The sequence below is a fragment of the Camelus bactrianus genome, chromosome 33 (genome assembly GCF_048773025.1).
Source record: "Camelus bactrianus isolate YW-2024 breed Bactrian camel chromosome 33, ASM4877302v1, whole genome shotgun sequence".
Classification (NCBI taxonomy): Eukaryota; Metazoa; Chordata; class Mammalia; order Artiodactyla; family Camelidae; genus Camelus; species Camelus bactrianus.
This window is the reverse complement of record NC_133571.1, coordinates 13,529,908-13,552,373: the sequence shown is the minus strand read 5'-3', so window position 1 is coordinate 13,552,373 and position 22,466 is coordinate 13,529,908. Positions and strand designations below refer to the sequence as shown.

The 22,466-nt window shown below is 43.9% G+C and overlaps 1 protein-coding gene across 1 annotated transcript; it reads right to left on the bottom strand.

Annotated features, from left to right (window-relative positions):
- Positions 1–2,664: 2,664 nt before the first annotated feature.
- On the bottom strand, positions 2,665–12,487 carry CD3E (CD3 epsilon subunit of T-cell receptor complex). The gene is made up of 9 exons (XM_045515613.2): positions 12,318–12,487; positions 12,097–12,205; positions 10,077–10,097; positions 8,802–8,816; positions 6,016–6,033; positions 5,373–5,588; positions 4,772–4,939; positions 4,198–4,244; positions 2,665–3,336 (listed from the first exon to the last, which is right to left on the bottom strand). The coding sequence occupies exons 2-9, from the start codon at positions 12,143–12,145 to the stop codon at positions 3,280–3,282; spliced, it is 591 nt and encodes a 196-aa protein (XP_045371569.1). The 5' UTR covers positions 12,146–12,205; positions 12,318–12,487; the 3' UTR covers positions 2,665–3,279.
- Between the last annotated feature and the right edge of the window lie 9,979 nt (positions 12,488–22,466).

Below are 22,466 nucleotides of genomic sequence, written 5' to 3'. Positions count from 1 at the left end.
ACCTATAATATAGAAGGTAATCTGCTTTCCTCAAAGTCTACTGACTTAAATGTTTTTTATCAAATCACACAATGTGAGAGTTGTGGGTTAAGTTTTATTTAGGGCAAAATGAGGACTATAACCTGGGAAACAGCATCTCAGATAGCTCTGAGGAGCTGCTCTGAAGTGGCAGGGGGGAACTCAGTATTAGATATGATTACAGTGAAGTGGGGTACGTGCAGTCAAGCACACATTTATGCAGAGGCTTGCAGCTAGTCACAAGGAGCAGATGTCACCATTAATTATTTTAGTGCTTTTCTAGATATGAGGAGACACAAGAATTTGGGCTCATAAAACCTCCTGAAAATATCTAACTAGCTGTAAGTCTGTTCTGCCAGTTTTCCCAGAGCACAGAGTGCCTCATTCCTGATCTCCACCCTGAAATCCTTTCAGGGAGGTTTGGAGGTCAGTGGCTGCAGCAGATCATGATTAAATCCAAGCAGGGGCAGATGACAAGTGCCAATTTTTAGTTGGCAGTGTTAATCTCAGCTAAAAAATACCTTCACAACGCAATCCAAATGTGTTTGACCAACTACCTGGGTATTGTGACTCAGCCAAGTTGACATATATAATTAACCATTACACAGGATAAATTTGGTCTCTTTGGAATGAGTTGGAAGTATTCTCTTCGCGTTTCTGAAAAGGCTTGTATAGAATTGGTATTATTTCTCCATTAAATGTTTGGTAGATTACACTGAAAAAAATATATGTATATTTATGTATATGTATAATTGAATCGCTTTGCTGTACCCCTGAAACTAACATTGTAGATCAACTACACTTCAAAAAAAAATGTTTAGTAGATTTCACCAAGGAAACCATCTTGGTCTGAAGTTTTCTTTGTGGAAAGATCTTTAACTCTCAATTCAATTTATTTAACAGCTAACGGGATATTTTATTTATCTATTTCATCTCCAGTGAGTGGACAACATTCTCCTTTGTCTTCAAATTCTATTCATCCTTCCCTTCAAGTCCCAGATCAGGTCTTTCCTCCTCCATGGAGGCTTCCTCCACCACCTCAGCCTTATCAGTGCCTCCTGGGAACACTGGCAGCAAGTCTGTTGCACCCTTAGGCTTAATCACATTTGTTCTGTTACTGTTTAACTTTTTGCATACTTGGCCACTCATATAATTGTAAGCTCCTTGAAGACAGGAACTGTTTGCATCCTCTTAGTACTTACCCCAGTTTTGGTCTCCCACATGAGTGATTAGAAAAGTACTCATGGAAGGAACACCTAAGCAATTAAATACAGAGTTTTAAAGTCAGGAAAACATAGCATTTTTAACGATCACAGTTGGCACTGGGTAGCTGTTCAGAGCGTTGGAGTTGGACAGCTGTGGCTGCTAATTCCAGCTCTGTCCCTCACTAACTGTGCAACTTAGGTGAACTAATTAACACCTTTGAGCCCCTGTATCTTCATCTGTAAAATGAGGAAAACAACATCTACCTTGTCGAGGTCGTTTAAATGAAATGCAGGTGCTAAGTGCAATTTCTAGAGCATATACATGCTTCCTAAATGTTAGATATTATTGCTTTCATCATGCTGACCCACACCTCCCTTGACTGGTACCATCAAATATACCTGGGACAGAACTGCACCACCCCCCAATCCCGGGGCCAGTCTGCTGATCAGAAGCTAGTGATGATGGTCAACATCACAGAGACTCCTTTTGAGCTTAAGTGTTGAGTACTTACAGGGAAAGAAGTAGCTTCAAAAGGGACCAAAATATAGTAACTGTAGCCACAAGACCAAGGCTGAATGTGTACAGTGTGTGGGGGGCTGCTAAGGACAAATGGCTTTTTCAGTCATGGTCACACTCTTAAATAGTCCTGTGGTCAGCAGGGAGGTTTCTGAGTGCAAAGAGGGAGAGAACAGAGCCCGCTGATTTGAGCTGGGCTGAGAGGTCCTCAACACTCTGACCTTTTCTCTCTGCCAAGTTGAGTGTGTGCTCTGGGAGACAGAGAAAGAAGCCCTCCCACACCCTCCTCTGCTGCTGCAGCACCCATCACCCCACTCAGAGCGCAGCCCACATCCTGGCCGCTAAACCACAGCTGCTTCTGGCTGCAGGCTGCTGCCTCTCGCAGTGCAGAAGGAGAAGCTGTCTCCTTCCCCCACCTCCCCAGCCCAGGCTCAGCGGAGGCGCTTCCTTTTTGAGACAGCTTGTGGAAATGTGTCCCCCACCTCCCTTTGCACCTTCACCTCCTCTCCTCTGTCTGCCTTTTAAGGCCTCCATCTCTGTCTCACCCATTTTCTGAACTGACTACTCCATCAGGGACCCATCGGGTACTCTCCACCATCTTTGATGTTTCTCCAAAAGATGTTAATAAAATGATGGATCATTTCCTTGCTCTCTTTTTATCTCTTTCTTTCCCTTCTTTCCTTCTTTTCTCCTTTCCTTCCCTCCTCCTTCCCTCCCTTCCTTCCCTCTCTCCTTCTCTTTTTCTGTTTGATTTATTCCCAGATGCTCTCTCCAAAGAGAGCTTCAGATAACACCTGCTTCAGCTGTGAAAACAGGTAGTACCTGCATTTGGGATGCTGGGAACATAGTCAAAGGGAGGGAGGACCAGTGATCTCAGGAAACAAGACAGCCTCTAAGGGCCTCCCAGAAAATAGGGACAGCAACTCTTTTAGCCAAATACACTTTATTTCTTTCCTCTCTCAGCTGAGAAGGAGGTTAGCACATTCGAGGAGATGCAAATGGCCATCTAGGAGCCTGCAGTGGAGACCAGGAGGGAGGGAGCACAGGGCTAGCTCTGGGTCAGGGTCTGTGAACAGGGCAAGACATCTGCCAATATTTACCCAGTCCATCCCCACAGAGGGTCACCTAGGAGAGAGCTAGAAACATAGAAGGGTTGATGGAACAGTTAGGATGGGGTAACTTCTACACAGGAAAAGGAGGGAACTGATGGGAGAAGTAACATCCACTGGGGAAGGAAGGAATTTGGGGTGGTGGTGGTGAAGAACAGAAATAAATATCCTGACAAGACGGCAGCCCAGGCGTGAGGGGTGAGCATCGATGATGCTTCAAAGGATAATGAAGCAGCAACATGCTTAGACTGGGTGCCAGCAGGGAAGGCAGGAAGGAGGCAGCTGGGGGCAAGGCTGCAGGGTGTGAGTTCGCCACAAGGCAGAGGAACAATCCTCCTGTGGGGTCCAAGATTTGTCCAGGGAGCAGGGAGTAGCAAGCCTGGAGGGAGCCAGACCTGTGTCACTGGGAGACAGTGTCTTCAGGGAACTGTCAGATGCCTCTCTGATTCAGGCCAGAATATAGGTCCCGCTGGCCTTTCCGGATGGGCTGTGGGTGGAATAGAAATGGGGTGGTCAGCAGTGTGGGGAGAAGTATTTCCTGAGAAAGAAGGGCCTCTGAAGATCTAGCTTCAGTGCAATGAAAAGAACTTTGGGCTGGAAGTCAAGAGGCAGGCTTGACTGGTAAGAGATTTGATCTGGTCACACAGCTGTGAGCCTCAGCTTTCCCATCTCAAAAATGAGAAACTAAAGACCCACCTCTCAGGGCTTTTATCAGAATTAAATGGAGTCACTTGTGCGAAAGTGAATATTGCTTGCTTGGCCGGTGCTTAATAAACATTTGTTGAGTTTGTCCAGGTGTGATATTCAAAATATTTAATGGTAGTGCAGACACACCAACCAATCAGAACAATCCTGGTGGCTCTCTGCTATGCCAGGCATTAACTCTTTATTGCCAAATCAAGAGGCGGTCCATTGGGGGAGAGGCTGTGACATCTGGCAGTGTATGTTGGCGGAGGGGGAAGCTTGGGGCTATTTACCAGTGAAATATTTTTATATTTCAACAACTGGTAGGACTGTGCTGGGGCATGCTGGTGGGGCATCAGTCATGAGTTTCTTGCTCTAGAGTTTGCGTGTATGGTATTTCCCATGGCTGTGTCCCAGCTAATGAATAGGACTGAGAAAGAGGAGTGGCACCTTGACCTCCACCCCGACTACTCCATGGTGGCAGAAGCCCTGTTGCCTTTAAGATGACCCTGTTCTATCATGACAGAGGCAGAGGTGGGCACATGGTGGGATGTTCTGGAGCCCTGAGGGAGGGGCTGTGCAGTGTCTGCCAGGCCAGGTGGGCAGTCCCACCTGTCCCCTTCTCCCCTGGGCAGATCCCTCCCCCCACTCTATCCCTTGTTACCTCATAGTCTGGATTGGGAACAGGTGGTGGCCTCTCCCTGTTTTGTCCTGCAGAGGAGGGAGGGGAAGCATTCATTTCCATGAGGAAAGACCAATCTTGTGAGAATGAGACCCAGATCAAGAACGGCAAACTCTCCTCTACCTCTCCCCTTCCCCATTTCAGCTGCCCTTTCTCTTTGCTTTCTTTAATCCCATCTGTAATGACCCCTACACTGTTCTTATCATTCTGCGACCTCAGCGCAAGGTCCTTCCATTATTTCCTTTCCCACATTGGCGGGAGGGCAGGGAAAGGGCAGGAACTAATGTCTCAAGGTCTCTCTCCCCAAAGACTGGGGAATGGAGTCTGATTACTCCAGAACAGTGACAGGCATTTGAGGAAGCCCATCCTGTTAATAAACTTTTTTGCACTTTTCTAGGGTGGGAAGTCAGGAATGATCTGAAATGGGACACTCTGTAGCAATCTTGGCAACACCATGAACCTTCTACAACAGCTGTCTTGACCTAGCCTGGACCTGCCACCCCTCCTGGCCCTAGGTGGACATCTCCCTTGGCCAAAATCTCCTCCATGGTCTTACCCCTGGGCCTGCCGCCAGCACCTGCTCCTCTTGTCACAGGCTTGGCCTTGACCTTTCTTCTCTTGCTCCAGTAATACACCAGCAGCAGCAAGCCCAGAGTGACGCAGATGTCGACTATGATGATTGTGGCCACTGCCGTGACATCCACCTCCACACAGTTCTCACACACTGCAGGGGGATGGGGAGTGCGGGAAGAAGAATGGAAATCACCCAGAAAGGAAGACACAGGGAGGGAGGGTATAGCTCAAGTGGTAGAGCCCATGCTTAGCATGCACGAGGTCCTGGGTTCAATCCCCAGTACCTCCTCCAAAAATAAATAAATAGACCCAATCACCTCCCCCTCATAAAACAAAACAAAACAGCAAAAAAAAAAAAAAAATGAAGACACAGGACACTGGAGATGAGGAAGGAACAAATGAAGGTAATTCTCCCTTCAATACTCACATGCTGTGTGGCTCCAGACAGTCCTGGGAATGAGTGTAGGAGGAGCACAAAGACGCCAGGGGATTGTGAGTCAGGTTAGGGGAAATACTGAGAATACCCTTTTGAAATGGTCCTCCCTAAAGAGTCTAGAAGTGATTGCTCTGAAGACCTATATTACCTCTTGCTTTCAGGTAGATCCTATGACTCTTCTTCTCCTTTGTGGAGCAGGTATAATAACCACTGTTCTCCATTTCTGAAAAATTATCCAGTAACAGGTGCTTCTCATAAGTATCAGCTATTTTTTGATTATTTTTTTCCCAAGTTAATGGTTCAGTCTCAAAATCCTCAGGGCATGTCAGCTCTACTCTGTTTCCAGAGATGGAGACTTTATATGCTGGGAGATGGGAGGGAAGAGAAGGGAAGTTAAAGGGAGAAACCAGTAAGATTTCAGAAAAGGAAAACTGGTAGCAAAAGAACCAAACAAATGCAGAAAGACATCTGTCATCCTCAATCTTAGAGTTTCTTGTCAAAAGGGAACTCTGCAGGCTAGAGGGTTTGAAAGGGGAGATCTGTAAATGGGGCACTAGATAACTTTTTGAAGGTGACTTCAGAGTTTAGGCATGAACATGGAGACTTGGAAGGGGAGGATAGAAATAAAATCTATAAAAGTCCCTATTTGGAATGTTTCTAAAATGGGATTTGGCAACGTGATGTTGGAAGGACCTTAGTTCTTGGGGTTAATCTTCTTCAGTCAATTCCTTCTCCCCTACCACCAAATTGCCTCCTCAGATAGGACAAACAGAAAAGACTGATCAACTTACTTTTCAGTGCATCTGTAGCTTCACCCGAAAATGAAAAAAGGAAAGAATAGTAAGAAAATAATCTTGCTTTATATTTAAATTATAAGTAAAAATTTTCATGTGGTACTAGAAACTATCACCAAGAATTCCCAAAGAGGTCCCATTTTTCATGGAGCCCTAAACCTTAACAGTGAGGTATGTACTTAGCCTATGAGATCATGCTTATAGATACAATCAGATACATCAAATTGAGAATGTACCAGCATATGCTTCTAGACCTTGGTCCACTAAAGTTCAGAAAGACTTAAAATCCTAAAGCTGAAAAATTCTAGAAGTCTTCAAGCTTATTCTCTTAGATTAGCAAGAATCATCGGCCAGGTAGATATGAAAGAGTCTACTCAGAGATAAAGACCTTCACATTTTTGAATCACTAATTCTTGGGCTCACCTGTTTTTCATTGTTCAGAAGTTCTTTCTTAAAACTAACAGAATCCCACATAGCAGAGATCATATATCTTTCTTCAAACTCCATACCACTTTTCTGTTATTGCCCTTAAACTGTGTGAAGCACTACATACATTTTAAGGAAATGGTTCTCCCAATAAAAAGTGGCTTTATTTTAAATTATATCTGAGTATAATCAACTCTCAATGAAGTGTTTTAGAGGGAGGAACTAGGGGACGAATGAAATCTATGAATATAATTTGGGGATCTGCCAAATTCCCACAGCAGGCAGTTTTGTCCTGGGAAGTGGGGCTGGGTGCATCCTTATTTCCTGGAAGACTTGTGGCTGGGATGCTGGGCAGCACTAGGCTATGCTCGAGTGTAGATATGGCAGCTGAAAGAGAGGAGAGGCAGCCGTGCACAGAGAAAACCCTCTCTGTTGGGGCTGTTTTGCTACAGTGTGATATTGGGGAGAGAACACCGGACTGCATCAGAAGCCCCGTGTTTGAATCCCAGATCTGCATTAGGCTGTGTGACCAAAGGAAAACCATTTAACTTCTCTGACCTTCAGTTTCTTCATCTGGGAAATGGAGCTAAAACACCTACCTCACAGGGTATTTGTGAGAATTAAATGGTTTTTGAAGGTGAAAATGGATGGCACGTAGCAGATGCTCAGGAAAAATGTTAGTCACTTTCTTCCTTTCCTTCTGGGGGTCTGGCTACCATGGAGGACAGAATTGAGTTCCAACCCAGGTGCTTAGGCAGCTCTCCAGCTCAGATCATATGGAGTGTAAACAGGTCATTCTCTAGAGTCATCTATCTGCTAATGATCAGAAGCTGAGTATAATGACAATAGATAGTTGATAATATTTTTTCTGAGGGGGGAGGTGATTAGGTTTATTTATTTAGTTAGTTATTTTAATGGCAGTACTGAGGATTGAACCCAGGACCTCACACATGCTAAGCATGTACTCTAACCCCTGGGTTATCCCTTCTCCCAAGATGATAATATTTTGACTTAGACATACTTTTTTAGCACTGCTATTTCTGAGAAATATTACACTAGAAATCAAAAATGAAATAATTTAAAAGTAAATAGACGTTTCACTCTGCTTGGTGTGTTTGTTTGAAAAAAAAAAAAAAACAATTGCTCACAACTCATACTGGTGCAAATTCAGTAGTGGAGCTCAGATCAATACATCCTCATTCAAGGGCCTAGATGTCTAGGCTTAGAAATGGGACAGATGCTCACAAAGGTTTTATACACACCCAGACACGGTGTTTCATAATGGTTAAAAAAAATGTGCTTCTGCATCAGCTAAATCTGCATTAGTATTTATCCCTGGGGTTGGACTATTTATTTTCTAAGCCTTGGTTTTCTTATCTGTAGACTAGGGATGGTAGGAGAATTGGGTGAGGAAATTCAGTTAAAATATTAAGGGCAATACCTAGAACATACATGCTCAATAAACTTTAATGCTTATTGTTTAGTTTGCTTACTTCCGATATAATGAGAGCTAAAACTTACCTACTCCTTTCTCTATGCCAGAGAATATTCTAAGCAAATTATTCATTCAGTCCTCATAACAACCCTACAAGTATCATTATTTACATTTAACACATGATGATGCTATGGCACAGAGAAGTGAATTATTCAGATACTCAACAAGGAAGAAGTTGAGCCAGGCTTCAATATGACTGTCTAGCTTCAGAGTTAGACTCTTAACCTCATGCTACACAGCCTTCTCCTCTGCCTAAGATAGTCTTCCCCGAAAGATAAATAAGCTTACCCTTTAAAACTCAGCTCAAGAATCACCTCCTCTGGGGAGCCTTCCCTAACCATCCTCTGTAGAGTTGAACGCTCTTCTCTTCATGTTTTATTTTATTATGTATCTTCCCATATCAGAGCAGGCAACACACTATATTATCAGTTACTTGTCTCTCAGGTAAGACCATCATCTTCTTGAGGGGAGGGAACTAGTGATTTATTTATGTGTATGAGAATTTAGTCATTCAAAAAAAATTCATTGAGTACCTACTATGTGCCAGGCACTGGGCCAGGTAAATAAGACGACATCTCTGCCTTCAATGAACTTGTGATTTACACAAAAACTTATGGTGGCTCCAAGCCATGTCCACATGTGTATTCTTCCCTGAATGGATGCTCAGGGAGTCATACCATGCTCAGCTATAATCAAATGTGACAGTTAGCAACAAACATAGACACACCTCATACAGATCCTACTGAAAGATAATTCTATGTTCCCTCTAATATTTCTGGTTCTTTGTATTTATTACTATGGCCTCTATGACCATCTTGTTCCACATTTGAAAGGAAGTCATACAGAGAGAAAATCCTCTTACCAGTTTCTTCAGAGTCTGAAAAGGAAATGATAAGAAACTATTAATAGTAGTCCAATCAGCTACTAAGATCAGACCCTGCCCCATGGGTTAGGACACTTCCCTCAACCTTTAGAAAACAATGGATGTTCAAATTCCCCATGGCTGTGTATGAAAAGCTGTTTATGGTCCTATATCCCACATTAAACAACTGAAGGCTAATTATTTACAAAAAAAGGGTTCAAAGTAATCATTCTGAATATAATACACATATTTGATATATAAATATAAAATACATATATTTATAAAATCATTACATTGTATACCTTAAGCTTACATCATGTTATATGTCAACTATATCCCAATAAAGCTAGGAAAAAAAGAAGCTCTATATTGGGCATAAATTAAATGATAAACAAAAGTCAGCCCTGGGGGGGAGGGTATAGCTCAGTGGCAGAGCATGTACTTAGCGTGCAGGAGGGCCTGGGTTCAGTCCCCAGTACATCCATCAAATAAGTAAATAAATAAACCTAATTACCCTCCCCTGCAAAATCAACCTTAAATGGTAACAGCAAGCAGAAGAGAGGAGTTATCCTGAAGCATATCACTGATTTCGACATATCTCATCTGTCAATAATGTAACATTAACGCATTCTGCATGATCAAAAGAGGATTCAAAGGACACTGCAAGGTAGGCCGTGTAATGCAATGGGATGGAGACTGGCCCAGTGGCTGCCTTTAAACACAAACCTGGTCCACTCAGTTTGGAAGGGCTGATTGAATAGAAAGGCTTCCAATATTTGGACATTCCTAACTCTCCACTGTGATTGAGAAAGTAAGTCCAGGCCAGGCACACTCATATGCATGTGCACATATGAACACACATGCACACACACAGTTTCAGAGTATTCTGACATGTGATTCTGAATATGCACCCAAATGCTGCCCCAGAGGCTTATTCAGTGCATCTCTAGGCATGCATTCAAGCCACAAACGTTCTACAAAATTTCACATCAAATATAAAATGCAAACAAATGAAAACTGTTGGTACTTTCAACTTAATTGTCTCAAATTTTTTCTTTTGAATCGTTAAGACTCATTATTTCCTAGGATCTTTGTGGCTTTCCTCTTCTTGGCTAGAAATCTCTAGATTTATGAGGAAAACGCCAAGGTGAAGATGATAGAAGCCCCTTTTATTGGTCTCAGTGGAAGCTCTGTGGGAGGTCTAGCAAAAGCTCCACTCATATGTACAAAGCATGCTGGGCGGATTTCATTACAAGGGAAAAAAGCATATCTTACCTTCTTGCCCCCAAGTGCCAACTAGGAAATAAATAAGAAAAACAAGTTAGTAAATGTTGTGAGTGCCTGAGGTTCCAAGTAGAAAAAGTTCTAGGGTCTAGTCTGACCATTTCTGAGCATCTAAGGTCCTTCTCAACCACCCCGAGATCACAGTCCTTCCTACACCCCAGATAAGTGACACTGACTGCTGGATATTGACCAGGGGTTCCTGGTCAATTTGGGACGAAACAAGACAAGGAAGCATCTAGGATTAAACACAAACACACAACATTTGACAAACAGAAGTTAGAAAAAGTTAGGACTGCTTTTTGGGAGACTAGAGAAATAGTGAAACAATTTTATACCCAAGCCTCCATTTTGAAAATAAATCTCTGACTGAGGGAGAAAAACAAGCTTTTGGTTAGGTACACATTTGAGATTCTTGTTTCGTCTCTGACTCCCGCTTGTCTGATGGTTCAGTTTTTCCATTTGTTTTCTGCTTGAGACAGAGATGGAAATATTTGAAACTTTGATTATTCATTTACTTAGAGAATGATCACGTTTCCACTGGGCCCTCCAGAATGCCCTCACCCAGCAATAATTGGATTCGGTTTTTGTTTTTGTTTTTTTTGGTGGAGATACTAGTGATGGAGTCCAGGGCCTCGTGCATACTAAGCACACACTCTACCACTGAGTTATACTCCCACCCCCAATTTGGATTCTTTACAATGGCCAACTGGACATTGCCTGAAAGTTTTGTGTACATCTCTTTTATCAACGTCTTCTATACTGGGTGAGACCCCCCCAACTCTGCACCTCCCCCTATAACCAGAGCAGACTGGCCACATTCTCATGATGCCCAGTCTCTCGGGGTGCTTGGCTCTCCCTCTCTCTCTTTAGGCCAAGCATAAGTTATACTATCAACCTCAAAGGCAATGCCTGACAACTCCCTGAAGGGGTCACACTCTGCTCCTTGACACTCCAAATGTGTTCCTTGGGCCAGAAGCCGACTAATAAGCCTGAGAGCTCGTTAGACAACGCAGAATTGCAGGTCCCACTCCAGATCTACTGAAGCAGAAGCTACAGTTTAACAAGGTCCCCTGGTGATTCGTGTGCATGTTCAAGCTTGAGAAACCCAAGCTGAAGCAGGAAGTGGAGACATCATGGCTGTGCCTCTGAGAAGGGAGCCCAGGCTATGACAGTATTTTCTCGGTCTCTGAAATAGAAGCGTTGTGACCCATTCTGCCTCAGGCCGTGCAGTCATTAAGAGCACAGGCCTATGGGCAGTCCTGATTTCCCAGATCAGCTTTGGCGCTTACTAACTGTCTGGTTTTGAATAAGTATTTAACTTCTTTAAGTTACAGTTTCTTTGTAAAATAAGGGCTACAGATAACGTTCGTCTTCCAAGGCGGAGGTTTTGGTTAAATTAGCCGACACGTGTAAAGACTTTTTAACATGGTACCAGGCACTCAATAAATGGCAACCTTAAAAAAAAATCTTATTTATCTGATATGAGATATGGAAATGCTCTTGGTTATTTATCTGTTCATATTCCACCTTGCTTCAAAAAGGACTGAACTAACTGAAAGCTCTTGATCAACTGAAAAGGACTGGAAATTATGAGGTGTTTCATTGTCTCAGGTACTAAGCTTGCTACATACCCTGTGCAGAGTTTGGGTTCAACTAACTAGTCTCCTCATAACAAAGGGTGAAGATTACTTTTCTGTCTCTCTTGTGTTAGTTCTTAAGGGCTGGGTCGTTCACTGACAGAACGAACTTGTTCCCAGAGCCACAAAGACCTCCTTGCTTTTTCAGTAGATACGATCATCCCAAGTGCTTTTCCTCGGCTGTTCTCTGAAAGGTCTCCCGGGCTCACATCTTTCTCATTAGTCCCCAGACCTAGCTGCCTCCATAACACTGCTCAAACACTTCCTTACATTTTCTGGTAAATGAGGCTCCTGGGTATCACTGGGCAGCACCAGGTGAGGCTGTGAGCCTTCCGTGGTCTGCAGAAACACCTTTTTCATTCCATCCTCCTTACCTGATAAGAGGCAGAGTCCCAGAACTCTCCAGAGATTCCCCGACGGCATCTTTCCCTCACCGGACACGTACGCTACCTAAGATGGCGGAGGCCGGTTGGCTTATAGCTTCTGAAACAGAAACCAGAGAACTTATTCAAAATCCCCGCTGGGGATGAGGACCCTGGGGCCATTGCTTCCAAAGCTGGGATGAGAAAGTGGAGTTTGTAAGAGGGAGACTCACCATTTTCTGAAACAGGCGCTTAAGGCTGGGAGGGGAGGCGGGTTTCTGAACCCCACACAGGAAGTGTGGAGGGGCCTCTGGGCCTGCAGGGTTCTACGTCACTGGGAGACGTTCGAGGCAGAGGCAGCCACCTGGGTTGGCTGGGGAGAGCGGAGCCCCACGTCCTCCCATTGGGTGAGCAAGAGGCCTGGCAAAACCTGAAGGTGTTGTGAAAAATACCTGCAATTAGGCTGCCTGGGCCTGGCACAATGCAGCCCCCACATTGGGGGCCCTCTTCTCGGATATCCTCTCCCCACCAAACAAACTGTGGCAGGAAGAAAGAGGCTCACCAATGAGTTGCTTTCTTTCTGGTGTACCTGGCTTGAGGCAGCAAGGTGCAGCCATTTTATTAGCAAAAGCTGTTGGCTCAGAAATGCATGTTGACATAAAACCATGAGATGCCATTTTTTTTGGCCTATAGTGTTTGTAAAAAGATTTAAAAACACAATATTCAATGTTGGAAATGGGAAAGAGTGAGTTCTCAGAATCGGCTGATGTGAGTGTAAATGGATACAGCCTTTCTTAATTTTTGAGCATGCATCGATCAAATGCCTGCTTTATGCCCGGCACCATGCTAAGGGCTTTACCAATAGATCTCACTTAATCCTCAAAACAACCCTCTAAGGTAGGTACTATTTTCATCCCCATTTTATACTTGAGCAAACTGAGGCTCAGACAGGTTATCTAAGTTGTCGCAGATTGCAGAGCTGGGGCCCTCGAAAACAGCTGGGACCCAGAGAAAACCACTTCTAACTTCGTAAACTGCTTTTTTTGTTTTGGTGAAATTCACTGATGTAGTAAATATTTGATGTCTGCTGTGCTGTAGTATGGGCTGGGTGTTAGTAATACAGCAGTCACAAGAGAGAGTGTCCTTGTGGAGGATGGAAGGCAATGTGGACATTACGTTGATTATTTCAGGAGATTGATGCTGAGAAAGAAGAAATACAGAGGCTGTGGGAGTGATAAAAGAGAGGGCCTAATATAGTCCAGGGGTAGGCAAGGTGTCCCTGAGAAGGTGACATTTAAGCTGAAACCTGATAAATGGATAGGAGTGTACCAGGTGGAGGGCAGGACAAGTAAAATATTCCAGACAGAGGGAGCAGCATGTTGGGAGCCTGGACACGAGAAAGAGAGGCCCATTCAAGAAACTGGAAGTTCAGAAAGGCAAGTAAACGGGGAATGAGAAGGAGTGGGAAGAAATGGGACATGAAACTCAGCAGGGGCCAGGTGGGGAGGGATTTGCAAGCCTTGTTAAAGATTCTTAAGGATTATTCTATGGGCAACAGGAAGTGATTGAAGGGTTTAAAACAGGAGGACAACAGTATCAGATTCTTTAAAAATTTTATATTTTTAAATGAAAAAAATTAATTACGGGAGTAATACACGCACATGTTAGAAACAATGAAGAATGCAGAGGGTACATAACAGCAGTCTCCTGCCTCAGTCCTTTTCCACTTCCCAGAGAAAACCAGTTCTAACTGTGTAAACTGCTTTTTTCTGGTGGTTACCTTCTTATCTCCAAATGTGCATTGTCATCATTCGGCTTCTCGGGAAACTAACTTAGTGATGGAGATTTGCATGCAGGTGGCTCACGAAGGGAGCTCAGGAAAAGCACCTGTAAGGGAAGGAAGCAGGATTGGCAGAGGGAGAAGGTGATCTACACCGAGACTGCAGCCAATCCCATGGGGAGTTCCTGGGCCAGGATGACCTGTCAGAGTGGTCCCGGATGGGCGCCACAGGGCAATAGTCTACTTTTTCATGTGAGCTGTTCCCAGAGAGAAGGCATGAACTTGGGTGTTGCTGCTACTGCTTCCGCTGAGGACAATGCCTGTAAAAGGGCTCAGCTGTGAGCTCTCAGGGGATGCAGTCCCAGCAGCTGGGGGAGCGAGCCGTCCTCAGTGGGGAACCCGGGCAGCACCATGCAGCATCCACACAGATCACCCCTTACACTGCTTGGATCTACTTGCTGTATCATACTTTCACCCCATCCTCCAAACAGCCTTTTCAGGACTCTGGTTGATCCCTTTTCCTGGAGAAGCTTATAAGAGGAAAGTTAGTGGGACACATTATGGTCCCACTACACGGCTGTTCTGGGGGCCCCCCGTGATAGCCTTGCTCTCTCGTTCATTACTCATTCTGGATTGCTGCCAGCCTCAGCTAGTACTTCAGCTTGAGGAGCCTGAGCCCCTGGTCGGCATGGCATAGAAACTGGTACGTATTCCAGGAATAGGTCTGACTTTCTTCGCAGGCTGTGAACCCTCGGGTTCTACGCGTATTCTCCCTGCTCCCCACAGCCCTGACTCCTCCTGATGCTGATGAGAGATTCATTCTTCTGGGAAGTGAATCATTTTTTGCCACTGATCTCTTGGCAGTGGCAGGCAGCATGTGTAGCTTAGTTTAACAGGACTTTTGCTGTGTACTATGGTGGAAGCATCCTGCTTCTGGAAACCATGGCCTCTAGAAACTCAGAGTTATGGGGACAGGAAACACAAATTTCCTAAATGGTCCACTGGGAGTATGGTAAGCATGGATACTTCTATTTCCAACCCTTAGTGCCTGGATGCATGTATTCTACATCTTGGGGACACAGTACCATGTCATAGTCACCGATTTAAAATGTATGTCACATCTTGAAGAATAGTGCCCCTGGGTGTCCTAAGTTGATACTTAGCTGTATCTTCAAAAGGCTGTTCCACGGATCCATTGGCTGGCGCCTTCAGGATGGTGTGGTATATGCTAGGACCAGTGGATCCCATTGTCATATGTCTGTATACCTTTGTTATAAACTGGGTCCCATGGTCCACTGTGATGCTGCAAGATCCAATGCTTATAGATCAGACAACACGTGGACTCTTGGATAGGAGGGCTGGCTGAGGCAATGCAGGCAAGAAAGTCAAACCTGTACCTGGAATATGTACCAACTTCTATCAAATGAATTGAGCCCTTTCCAGGTTTGGTTTGGAAGGGGTCCACAATATAATCAACCTGCCAGGAAGTAGCTGGTTGGTTTTCTCCAGAGATGGTCACAAATCACAGGCTCAGCATTGGACCCTGTTTTGGGAGCAGAAGTAGCTAGATCAGCCATGGGGAGTGGGAGCCCATACTGTTGTCCCCAGTTATAGCCTCCACCACTGCCATCATAGTTACTACATTCATAACCCCATTGTCCGTGTTGGGATGGCTGAGGACAGAGGCTATTTGACCTTAGCTGGCCATGTCATGTTCTTCTACTTTGTGTTGTAATGCCTCCTCCATGATGGATATTCTCTAGTGGGTGTTAGCATATGACACAAAGATCTACTCACTTTATAATGAAGCCCATGGGTCCATACGCATGCCTCTTCTCCATACTTCCTTGCCCCCAATCTTCTAATCTTACTCATTCAAAGCCCTTGATCAATAAATTAAGCCATCCATCATTGTCCATGAATCTCTGTATATTCTAAAACCAGGCTACGTCTCTTTCCACATAAAGTGGATGACCAGGTGCAGTGCCAGAAGCTCTGCCCTTTGGGAGGATTTCCCCTCACTACTGGCTCTCAAGGCCACTGCTGAGTGGGCTTGCAGGTCTTCAGCAATCCATTTGGCTTGCATCCACATCCTGAACTGACATCTGTCAACAAAGCTCAGGCTTTATTCTCCACTAACAGCTGTTCCCAGGAGATGGTGCAGCCACAGGTTGAGCTGGGGGGGGGGTATTGGAGCAGCAGTGGATGACATAGGCATGTGGGCCAGGTCCTCCTGTAGCTCGCATCCTCTGGCACTACTCATGCCTGAGCCAGATTGTATTCCTTCCATATTGTGATGGATTGTTGCTGTACCCACCCAACTTTACAGCTGGTGGATCTGACAGTGCTTAACTTACACCGGGAAGGTCTGGTTTAATGGTCGAGCCTCACAGTCAGTCACTCTACCAGCATGCCTACTCTAGCAGCATGCCAGGAGCTGCTTTCCCTGTGGTATACGATTCTCTGCTGCAGATGGAATGGTCTTGCTCCAGAATCCTACGTGTCAACACTGATTCTCTTGCTAGAACTTGCCGTAAACACCAAGAGGCCTCTTTTCCCATCACAGATACTTATAATTACCAACAGATGTGCCAAAATACAGCTCCTTGCACTGCAACCTGGACCTTCTGCAGAGCCCTGTACGGCTCTGGGCTCCACTCAAAGCTGGAAGAGTACCATGTTCCATGGAAAATAATTAGGTTTGGAAAACACTCCTCCAAAACATAAGAGGCATTGTGTTTCTTCCTTCTTCACAGTGGGGCAGTGCAAGGGGCAGTAACATGTCCCCTGCTTTGGAAACAATGATCCGGCTGGCCCAAGACCCCGGACTGCTCAAAAGGTCACTTAGGTGCCAGGACCCCGAATCTTCCTAGGGTTTATCTCCCATTTCCCAAGACCTCGAAATATTTGCCATTTCTTACTCGTCTGAGTGGTTAGCATAATGTTATTGATAGAGTGGGCCAATATAATGTTCTGAAGAATTTCCAGATTGCCCAGGTCCCTCCGGACTCTGTTATGACAGAGAGTGGACAGGTCAACGTAGCCCCAGGCAAGACCAGGAAAATGTATTGTCTGCCGTCTGAGTGTGAACGCTGAGCAAAGATGTTACATTTGGCAGCTGCTGCAATTAGGGCTACTACTTGGTCAGGTTTTCAGCAGCTCACTCTCATGTACAATGATTTCTCATTGCTTTGCAAAAGCCAGATTAATGAATTAAGTGAGGATGTGATAGAATCACTATTCTTGCAACCTTTCAGGATTCTTTGTCTTTCCAAGTGACCCTAATCTCTACCATTCCCTTTACAATGCAATATTGTTTTTTATTTATAATCTTGGCTGGGAGTCATGGAAAGTTTCAAGGGCTTCTCTGGCTTTTCCTAATACAATAGCTCTTACTACCAGGCCAAGGAAGTGAGATGCAGGTTCTGCCAACTGCTATGTCCCTAAATGTCCCTTGGGCCATTTGAAAGTCATGTGGGATACAGGGCAGTTCTTTGTTGTGCTGGCTTATTCTGTGCATTGCAAGATGCCAGCATTTGGTTGATGATACACCACGGGCATCCTGCACAAACAACCTTACACGTTTCCAAAATAGCCTCTAGAGAACAGCGTGATCTCAGTGGAGAATTACTACTCAAGAGCTTCCCTCCATCCTGGGGTCACAGAACCTCGTCTCTAGTTCCCTCTCAGAATGAACAGGAGGAGGCAGCAGTTGACTAGGAAATCAGCAGTATGGGCATAGAAATGCTTGGTATGAGATGTCTCCACTCCTTTGAACTTCGCCCTCATTCAACCTGCACCAGAGCCACCTGACCAGCCCAGAAGCCCACTCTTCTCCGCTCTGGCTTCCCAATGGTTCCTATCTCCTCTCAGGTTCTAGCAAACTTGCAGTCCCCAAACAGTGGCCTCATTGTTTTGTTCTGTTTTGCCTTTTTTGAGAATTGATTTTTTTCTAAAAATTGTGGTGAAATACACATAACATAAAATTTACCATCTTAACCACTTTTAAGTGAATAGTTCAGTGGTGTTAAGTACATTGATATTGTGTAGCCAATCTCTCTTTTCATCTTGCAAAATGGAAACTCTATATTCATGAAGCAACAACTCCCCATTTCTCCCTCCCCGCCAACAACAACAATTCTACTTTCCGTCTCTATGAATCTGACTACTCCAGGTACCTCATATGAGTGGAATCATAATATTTGCCTTTTTGTGACTAGCTCATCTCACTTAGCACATTGCCCTTAAGATTAAGACTGAATAATATTTTATTGTATGTATATATCATATTTTGTTCATCTCTTCATCTGTTGATAAACTCTTGGGTTGCTCCTACATTTTGGCTACTATGAATAATACTGCTATGAACATGGGTGTACAAATACCTCTTCAAGACTCTGCTTGAAATTCTTTTTATATATCTAGCATTGGAATTGCTGGATCATATAGTAACACTATGTTTAATTTTTTGAGGAACTCGTATACTGTTTCCCACAGTAGCTGCACCATTTTACATTTCACCAATGGTGCACAAGGTTCCAGTTTCTCCACATCTTCATCAACACTTGTTTGCTCCCTATTCTTTTGATAGTAAACATCCTAATGGGCGTGAGTTGGTATCTCACTGTAGTTTGGATTTACATTTCCCTGATAGTTAGTGATGCTTGTTGGCCATTTTATATCTTCTTGGAGAAATGTCCATTCAAGTCCTTTGCTCATTTTTTAATTGGGCTTTTTTGAAAAGTTGCAGTTCTTTATATATTCCAGATGTTAACCCCTTATCAGATATATGACTTGCAAATATTTTCTCCCATTCTTTTGGTTGCCTTCTCACTCTGTTGATTGTGAAAGTTGATGCACAATTTTAAATTTTGATATAGTCCAATGTATCGATTTTTTACTTTTGTTGCCTATGTTTTTGGTGTCATGCAGTGGCCTCATTTTACTGCTAGCCTAGACATCTCCTCAGGATGCACAAGAGGAAGAGGATTGGATGAATTCTTTGAATCCTCACTTAACTATTGCAATGGTGGTCTTTTTTGCCTCCATGCTTGGCTCTACCAATCCGTTTTCCATGACAGTGAGAGTGAAGTTAAAACACACCAAAAAATGACTTTGTCACGTCACTGCTTGAAGATTGAAACACTCCCCCATCACTCTCAGGATAATTATAAAACCTGGAGTTGGTGGTGGAGGTGGGGAAGGAGTCTTGTCCTGAATTCTCTTTCCAGCTTTATCTATTTTTCTTTTTTTAAATGGAGGTGCTGGGAATTGAACCCTGGACTTTGTGCATGCACTCTACCACTGAGCTCCACTCTCCCCCTCTTTCCAGCTTTATCCAGCCTTCTGTTTCTTCCTCCTCCACTCTCAGACTCTCACTATACTCAGTTACTAGTAGATGCCTAACCACTCCATGCTTTTTCTTTTTCTTCCTTCCAAGCCTCTACATACACTTGGTTTTTCTGCCTAGAACATCCATCCTCATCTAGGTCAATTCATATTCAGGCTTCAAGTTTCAACTAGCTGCATCATCCTCCAGGAAGCCTGCCCTAAACTCCAAACGCGAGGTTAGGTTAGGCGACACTCGTCAACACAGCACCTGTTATAACTGTCATTTACTTGTCTTCCTCCTTCTAGACCACCAGGCCCTGTAAAATATTCCAGCACTTCGCTGAAGGAATGGGTAGGTGGCTGTGTGTAACAAAGGTCTCAGTGTTACTGAACCAAACTTGGGTCTGCTGGCCTGCATGCAGTAAAGCCAATCTACTGACATCAGGTTGTGGTGAAGGAAAGTGCAGCATTTACTGCAGGGAGCCAAGCAGAGTCCAGGCAACTAGTGCTTAAAAGATCCAAAGTCTCTGGTGGCTTTCAGGGTAAGGCTTTCAAAGACAAGGTGCGGAAGGGGGTTGTGAGGTGTATGATAAGCTTGTGGACATTCTTCTGATTGGTTGGTGGTAAGTTAGTCAGGAGTAAACATCTTCAACCTTCTGGTTCCAACCGGTCTAGGGTCTACCTCTTTGTGGTCAGCATACAGTTAATTTCTTCCACCTCCTGGGGGTTTCATTTTCTGCAAAACAGCTCAACGGATATAGCTCAGAATATTACCTATAGCTCTTGAGGAGAAATGAAAGGTCCTTGACTTTGTTTAATGGCTAAACTATCATTCTTTTGACTTGCTTGACTATTTTCCTTTGTTTCTGCATTTTCTCACTTCTCTGATTAAATGTATTCTTTGGAACTTGGGGAAGGCCTAGGATGCTAAAGTTTTTCTACCATCAGAAGGCTGACAGAGGACATAAGCGTGGTCTGTCCCAGGAAGGTCCCGTAGGTCCTGCTCGGTTACCTTAGTCACACTGGAGGCTTTGCTGGGTTCTTCTCATCGCTCAACACACCCTGAGGTGAAGATGTTATTCCACTCGTGACAAAGTACCACTTGGAGGGGACCAAGTTTATCACTCGGTTCTGGCGCCAGGTAAATTTATGCCTGAAGTAGAACCTTGAGATCTGTCAATTCCTCCCAAGACTCTTAGCTCTAGAGTTTTCCTTAGGCCACTTACCCTGCCTCATGCTCTTAGCCCAAGACTCCTCTACCTTCCGCCCTACCCCTCTGTTCCTCTCTCAGCCCCTTTCCCCTTGTGCCATTTGGAATTCCACAGTGAAGAGATCACCCGAAATCCTCAATCTCTTGACACAGGAAGCCTGACACCTCTCCCTCAAGAATCAAGAGGAAAAGTTTGAACATTTTCCTTATTTGTCACAGCCTCTCCCAGCCCATTAGGTTTTCACTCTTCTGCATGAAACCTTAATGCTGTTGCCATGTCCCCATGGTCCATCCATGACTTTTGCTGCAGCCACACGGTCACTTTTGATGCACACCGAGGCCATCCCACACCAAAGCCTGCTGCTAGGACACATGCAGCTTTTTCTGCCTCAGTTTGCAGGCGGGCACAATTCCAAACCAGCAGGAGAGGGTAGGGAGTGGATATTCCCATAGGCAGCCCTCTGCTAATGGGAGAGGAGTGAGTGGATCATGCCCCTGCCTTCTGTCAGTCAGAGGATTCATTCTGAAGCGCCATCCACATGGTTCCTCAGAGGGTCTCCAAAAAGACTGGGCTCCAGTTACAGCTTTAGTTCCTCTTTTTTGTTCTGTAAGCCTCTAATCTGTTTTTCTTTTTGTGCTGCACTGGACAGCATCTCTGTCTGATACAACACCATCTAGAAGTGGGGACATGGGACAGTCTTCTCAGTTATTAATTTGGAAGTAAATCTGCTATTTCCCCATTTAGGATAATATTTACTGTAGGATTTTAATAGTTACTGTTTATCAGGTTAAGGAATTCCCTTCTAGTTCCAATTTATCTATGAAGGGTTTTTATCCTGAATAGGCATGGGATTTTTAATTTTTTCTGTTTCTATTCTTTTTCTGCTTCTATTGAGATGTTCACATGGTTTTTCTCTTCATCTGTGTATGTGGTGAATTACATTTATAGATTTTCCAATATTAAACCATCGTTGTATAACTGAGTAAATCCTATTTGGTAGTAGTGTGTTTCTTTTTCTTCTTTTTTTTTTTTTCTTCCTAACTTGGTTGAATTCAACATGCTAATATTTTATTTAGGATTTTTGCCTCAATTTTCATTAGCGAAATAGGCTTAAAATGTGTTATAGTGTCCTCATTTGCTTTTTGTATTGAGGTTATGTTGGCCTGAATGACTGAGTTAAGCAGTATTTTATTTCTTCAGTATTCTGGAAGAATTCAGCTTTTTCTGGCATGGTAAGTCATTTGCAAGCATTCACTCGTTTTTCAGCTTCTAAATGTTAGTTCCATTTCCTATCTGCTGTTAGCTTCATACTCTCCTTGTCTTTTGTGGGTATATGCCATTTTAGTAGGGTTTCAGGCGATAAAGCAGATAAAGAACATGCGTGTTCAGCCTGTCATGTTTAACCCCAAATCTGGTATCTCTATTTCCTTTCTCGCTTATATGCATTTATCTGTGAAGTTTGACTAACTGGCAGTTGATCGTATAAAGAGTAGATTCAGATCTGAGCTTGCATATTTAACTTTAAATTACTCATTTTAATGGAAGAGCTAATAAACCTATACAACATAAAACAATACATAATTGAAAAATAGTTTACCAATCCATTAGCAACAAGCACCCTTAATGCCCAGATTTTAAGCCTCAAATACTATTTCCCATTAAAAGTAATCAAGGATGGTGGGGGGAGGTATAGCTCAGTGATAGAGTGCCTGCTTAGCACGTACAAGGTCCTGGGATCATTTGTTAGTACCTCCATCAGAAAACAAATAAATAAACAAACCTAGTTACCTCCCCCCAAAAAGAAAAAACAAACAAACAAAAAAGTAATCAAGCACACTTGACGAATTGTGGATGATTCAGGCTGAGGGTAAGAAGTGTATAAGATGAGACTGGAACATCTTGTCACTTGTGTCAAAAAGCCTCTCATGTAAGGAATTACCTTGATGCTACCTACAATGACCTTCTAATATACTGTATAACAAGCAATCCTAGAGATCACAGAACAGAATGGTTCACAGTGAAATCTGAGTAAATGGTTCTAGGCGCTGGGCATCAAAGAC

Bases quoted from the DNA above. Each gene is read 5' to 3' on its own strand.
- CD3E (XM_045515613.2), bottom strand. From the start codon at position 12,145: ATGCCGTCGGGGAATCTCTGGAGAGTTCTGGGACTCTGCCTCTTATCA. The intron at 10,098-12,096 runs GTAAGGAGGATG...TTTATTTCCTAG, and splicing joins GGGACTCTGCCTCTTATCAG to TTGGCACTTGGGGGCAAGAA. The intron at 3,337-4,197 runs GTAACAAGGGAT...TTCCACCCACAG, and splicing joins TTCCCAATCCAGACTATGAG to CCCATCCGGAAAGGCCAGCG.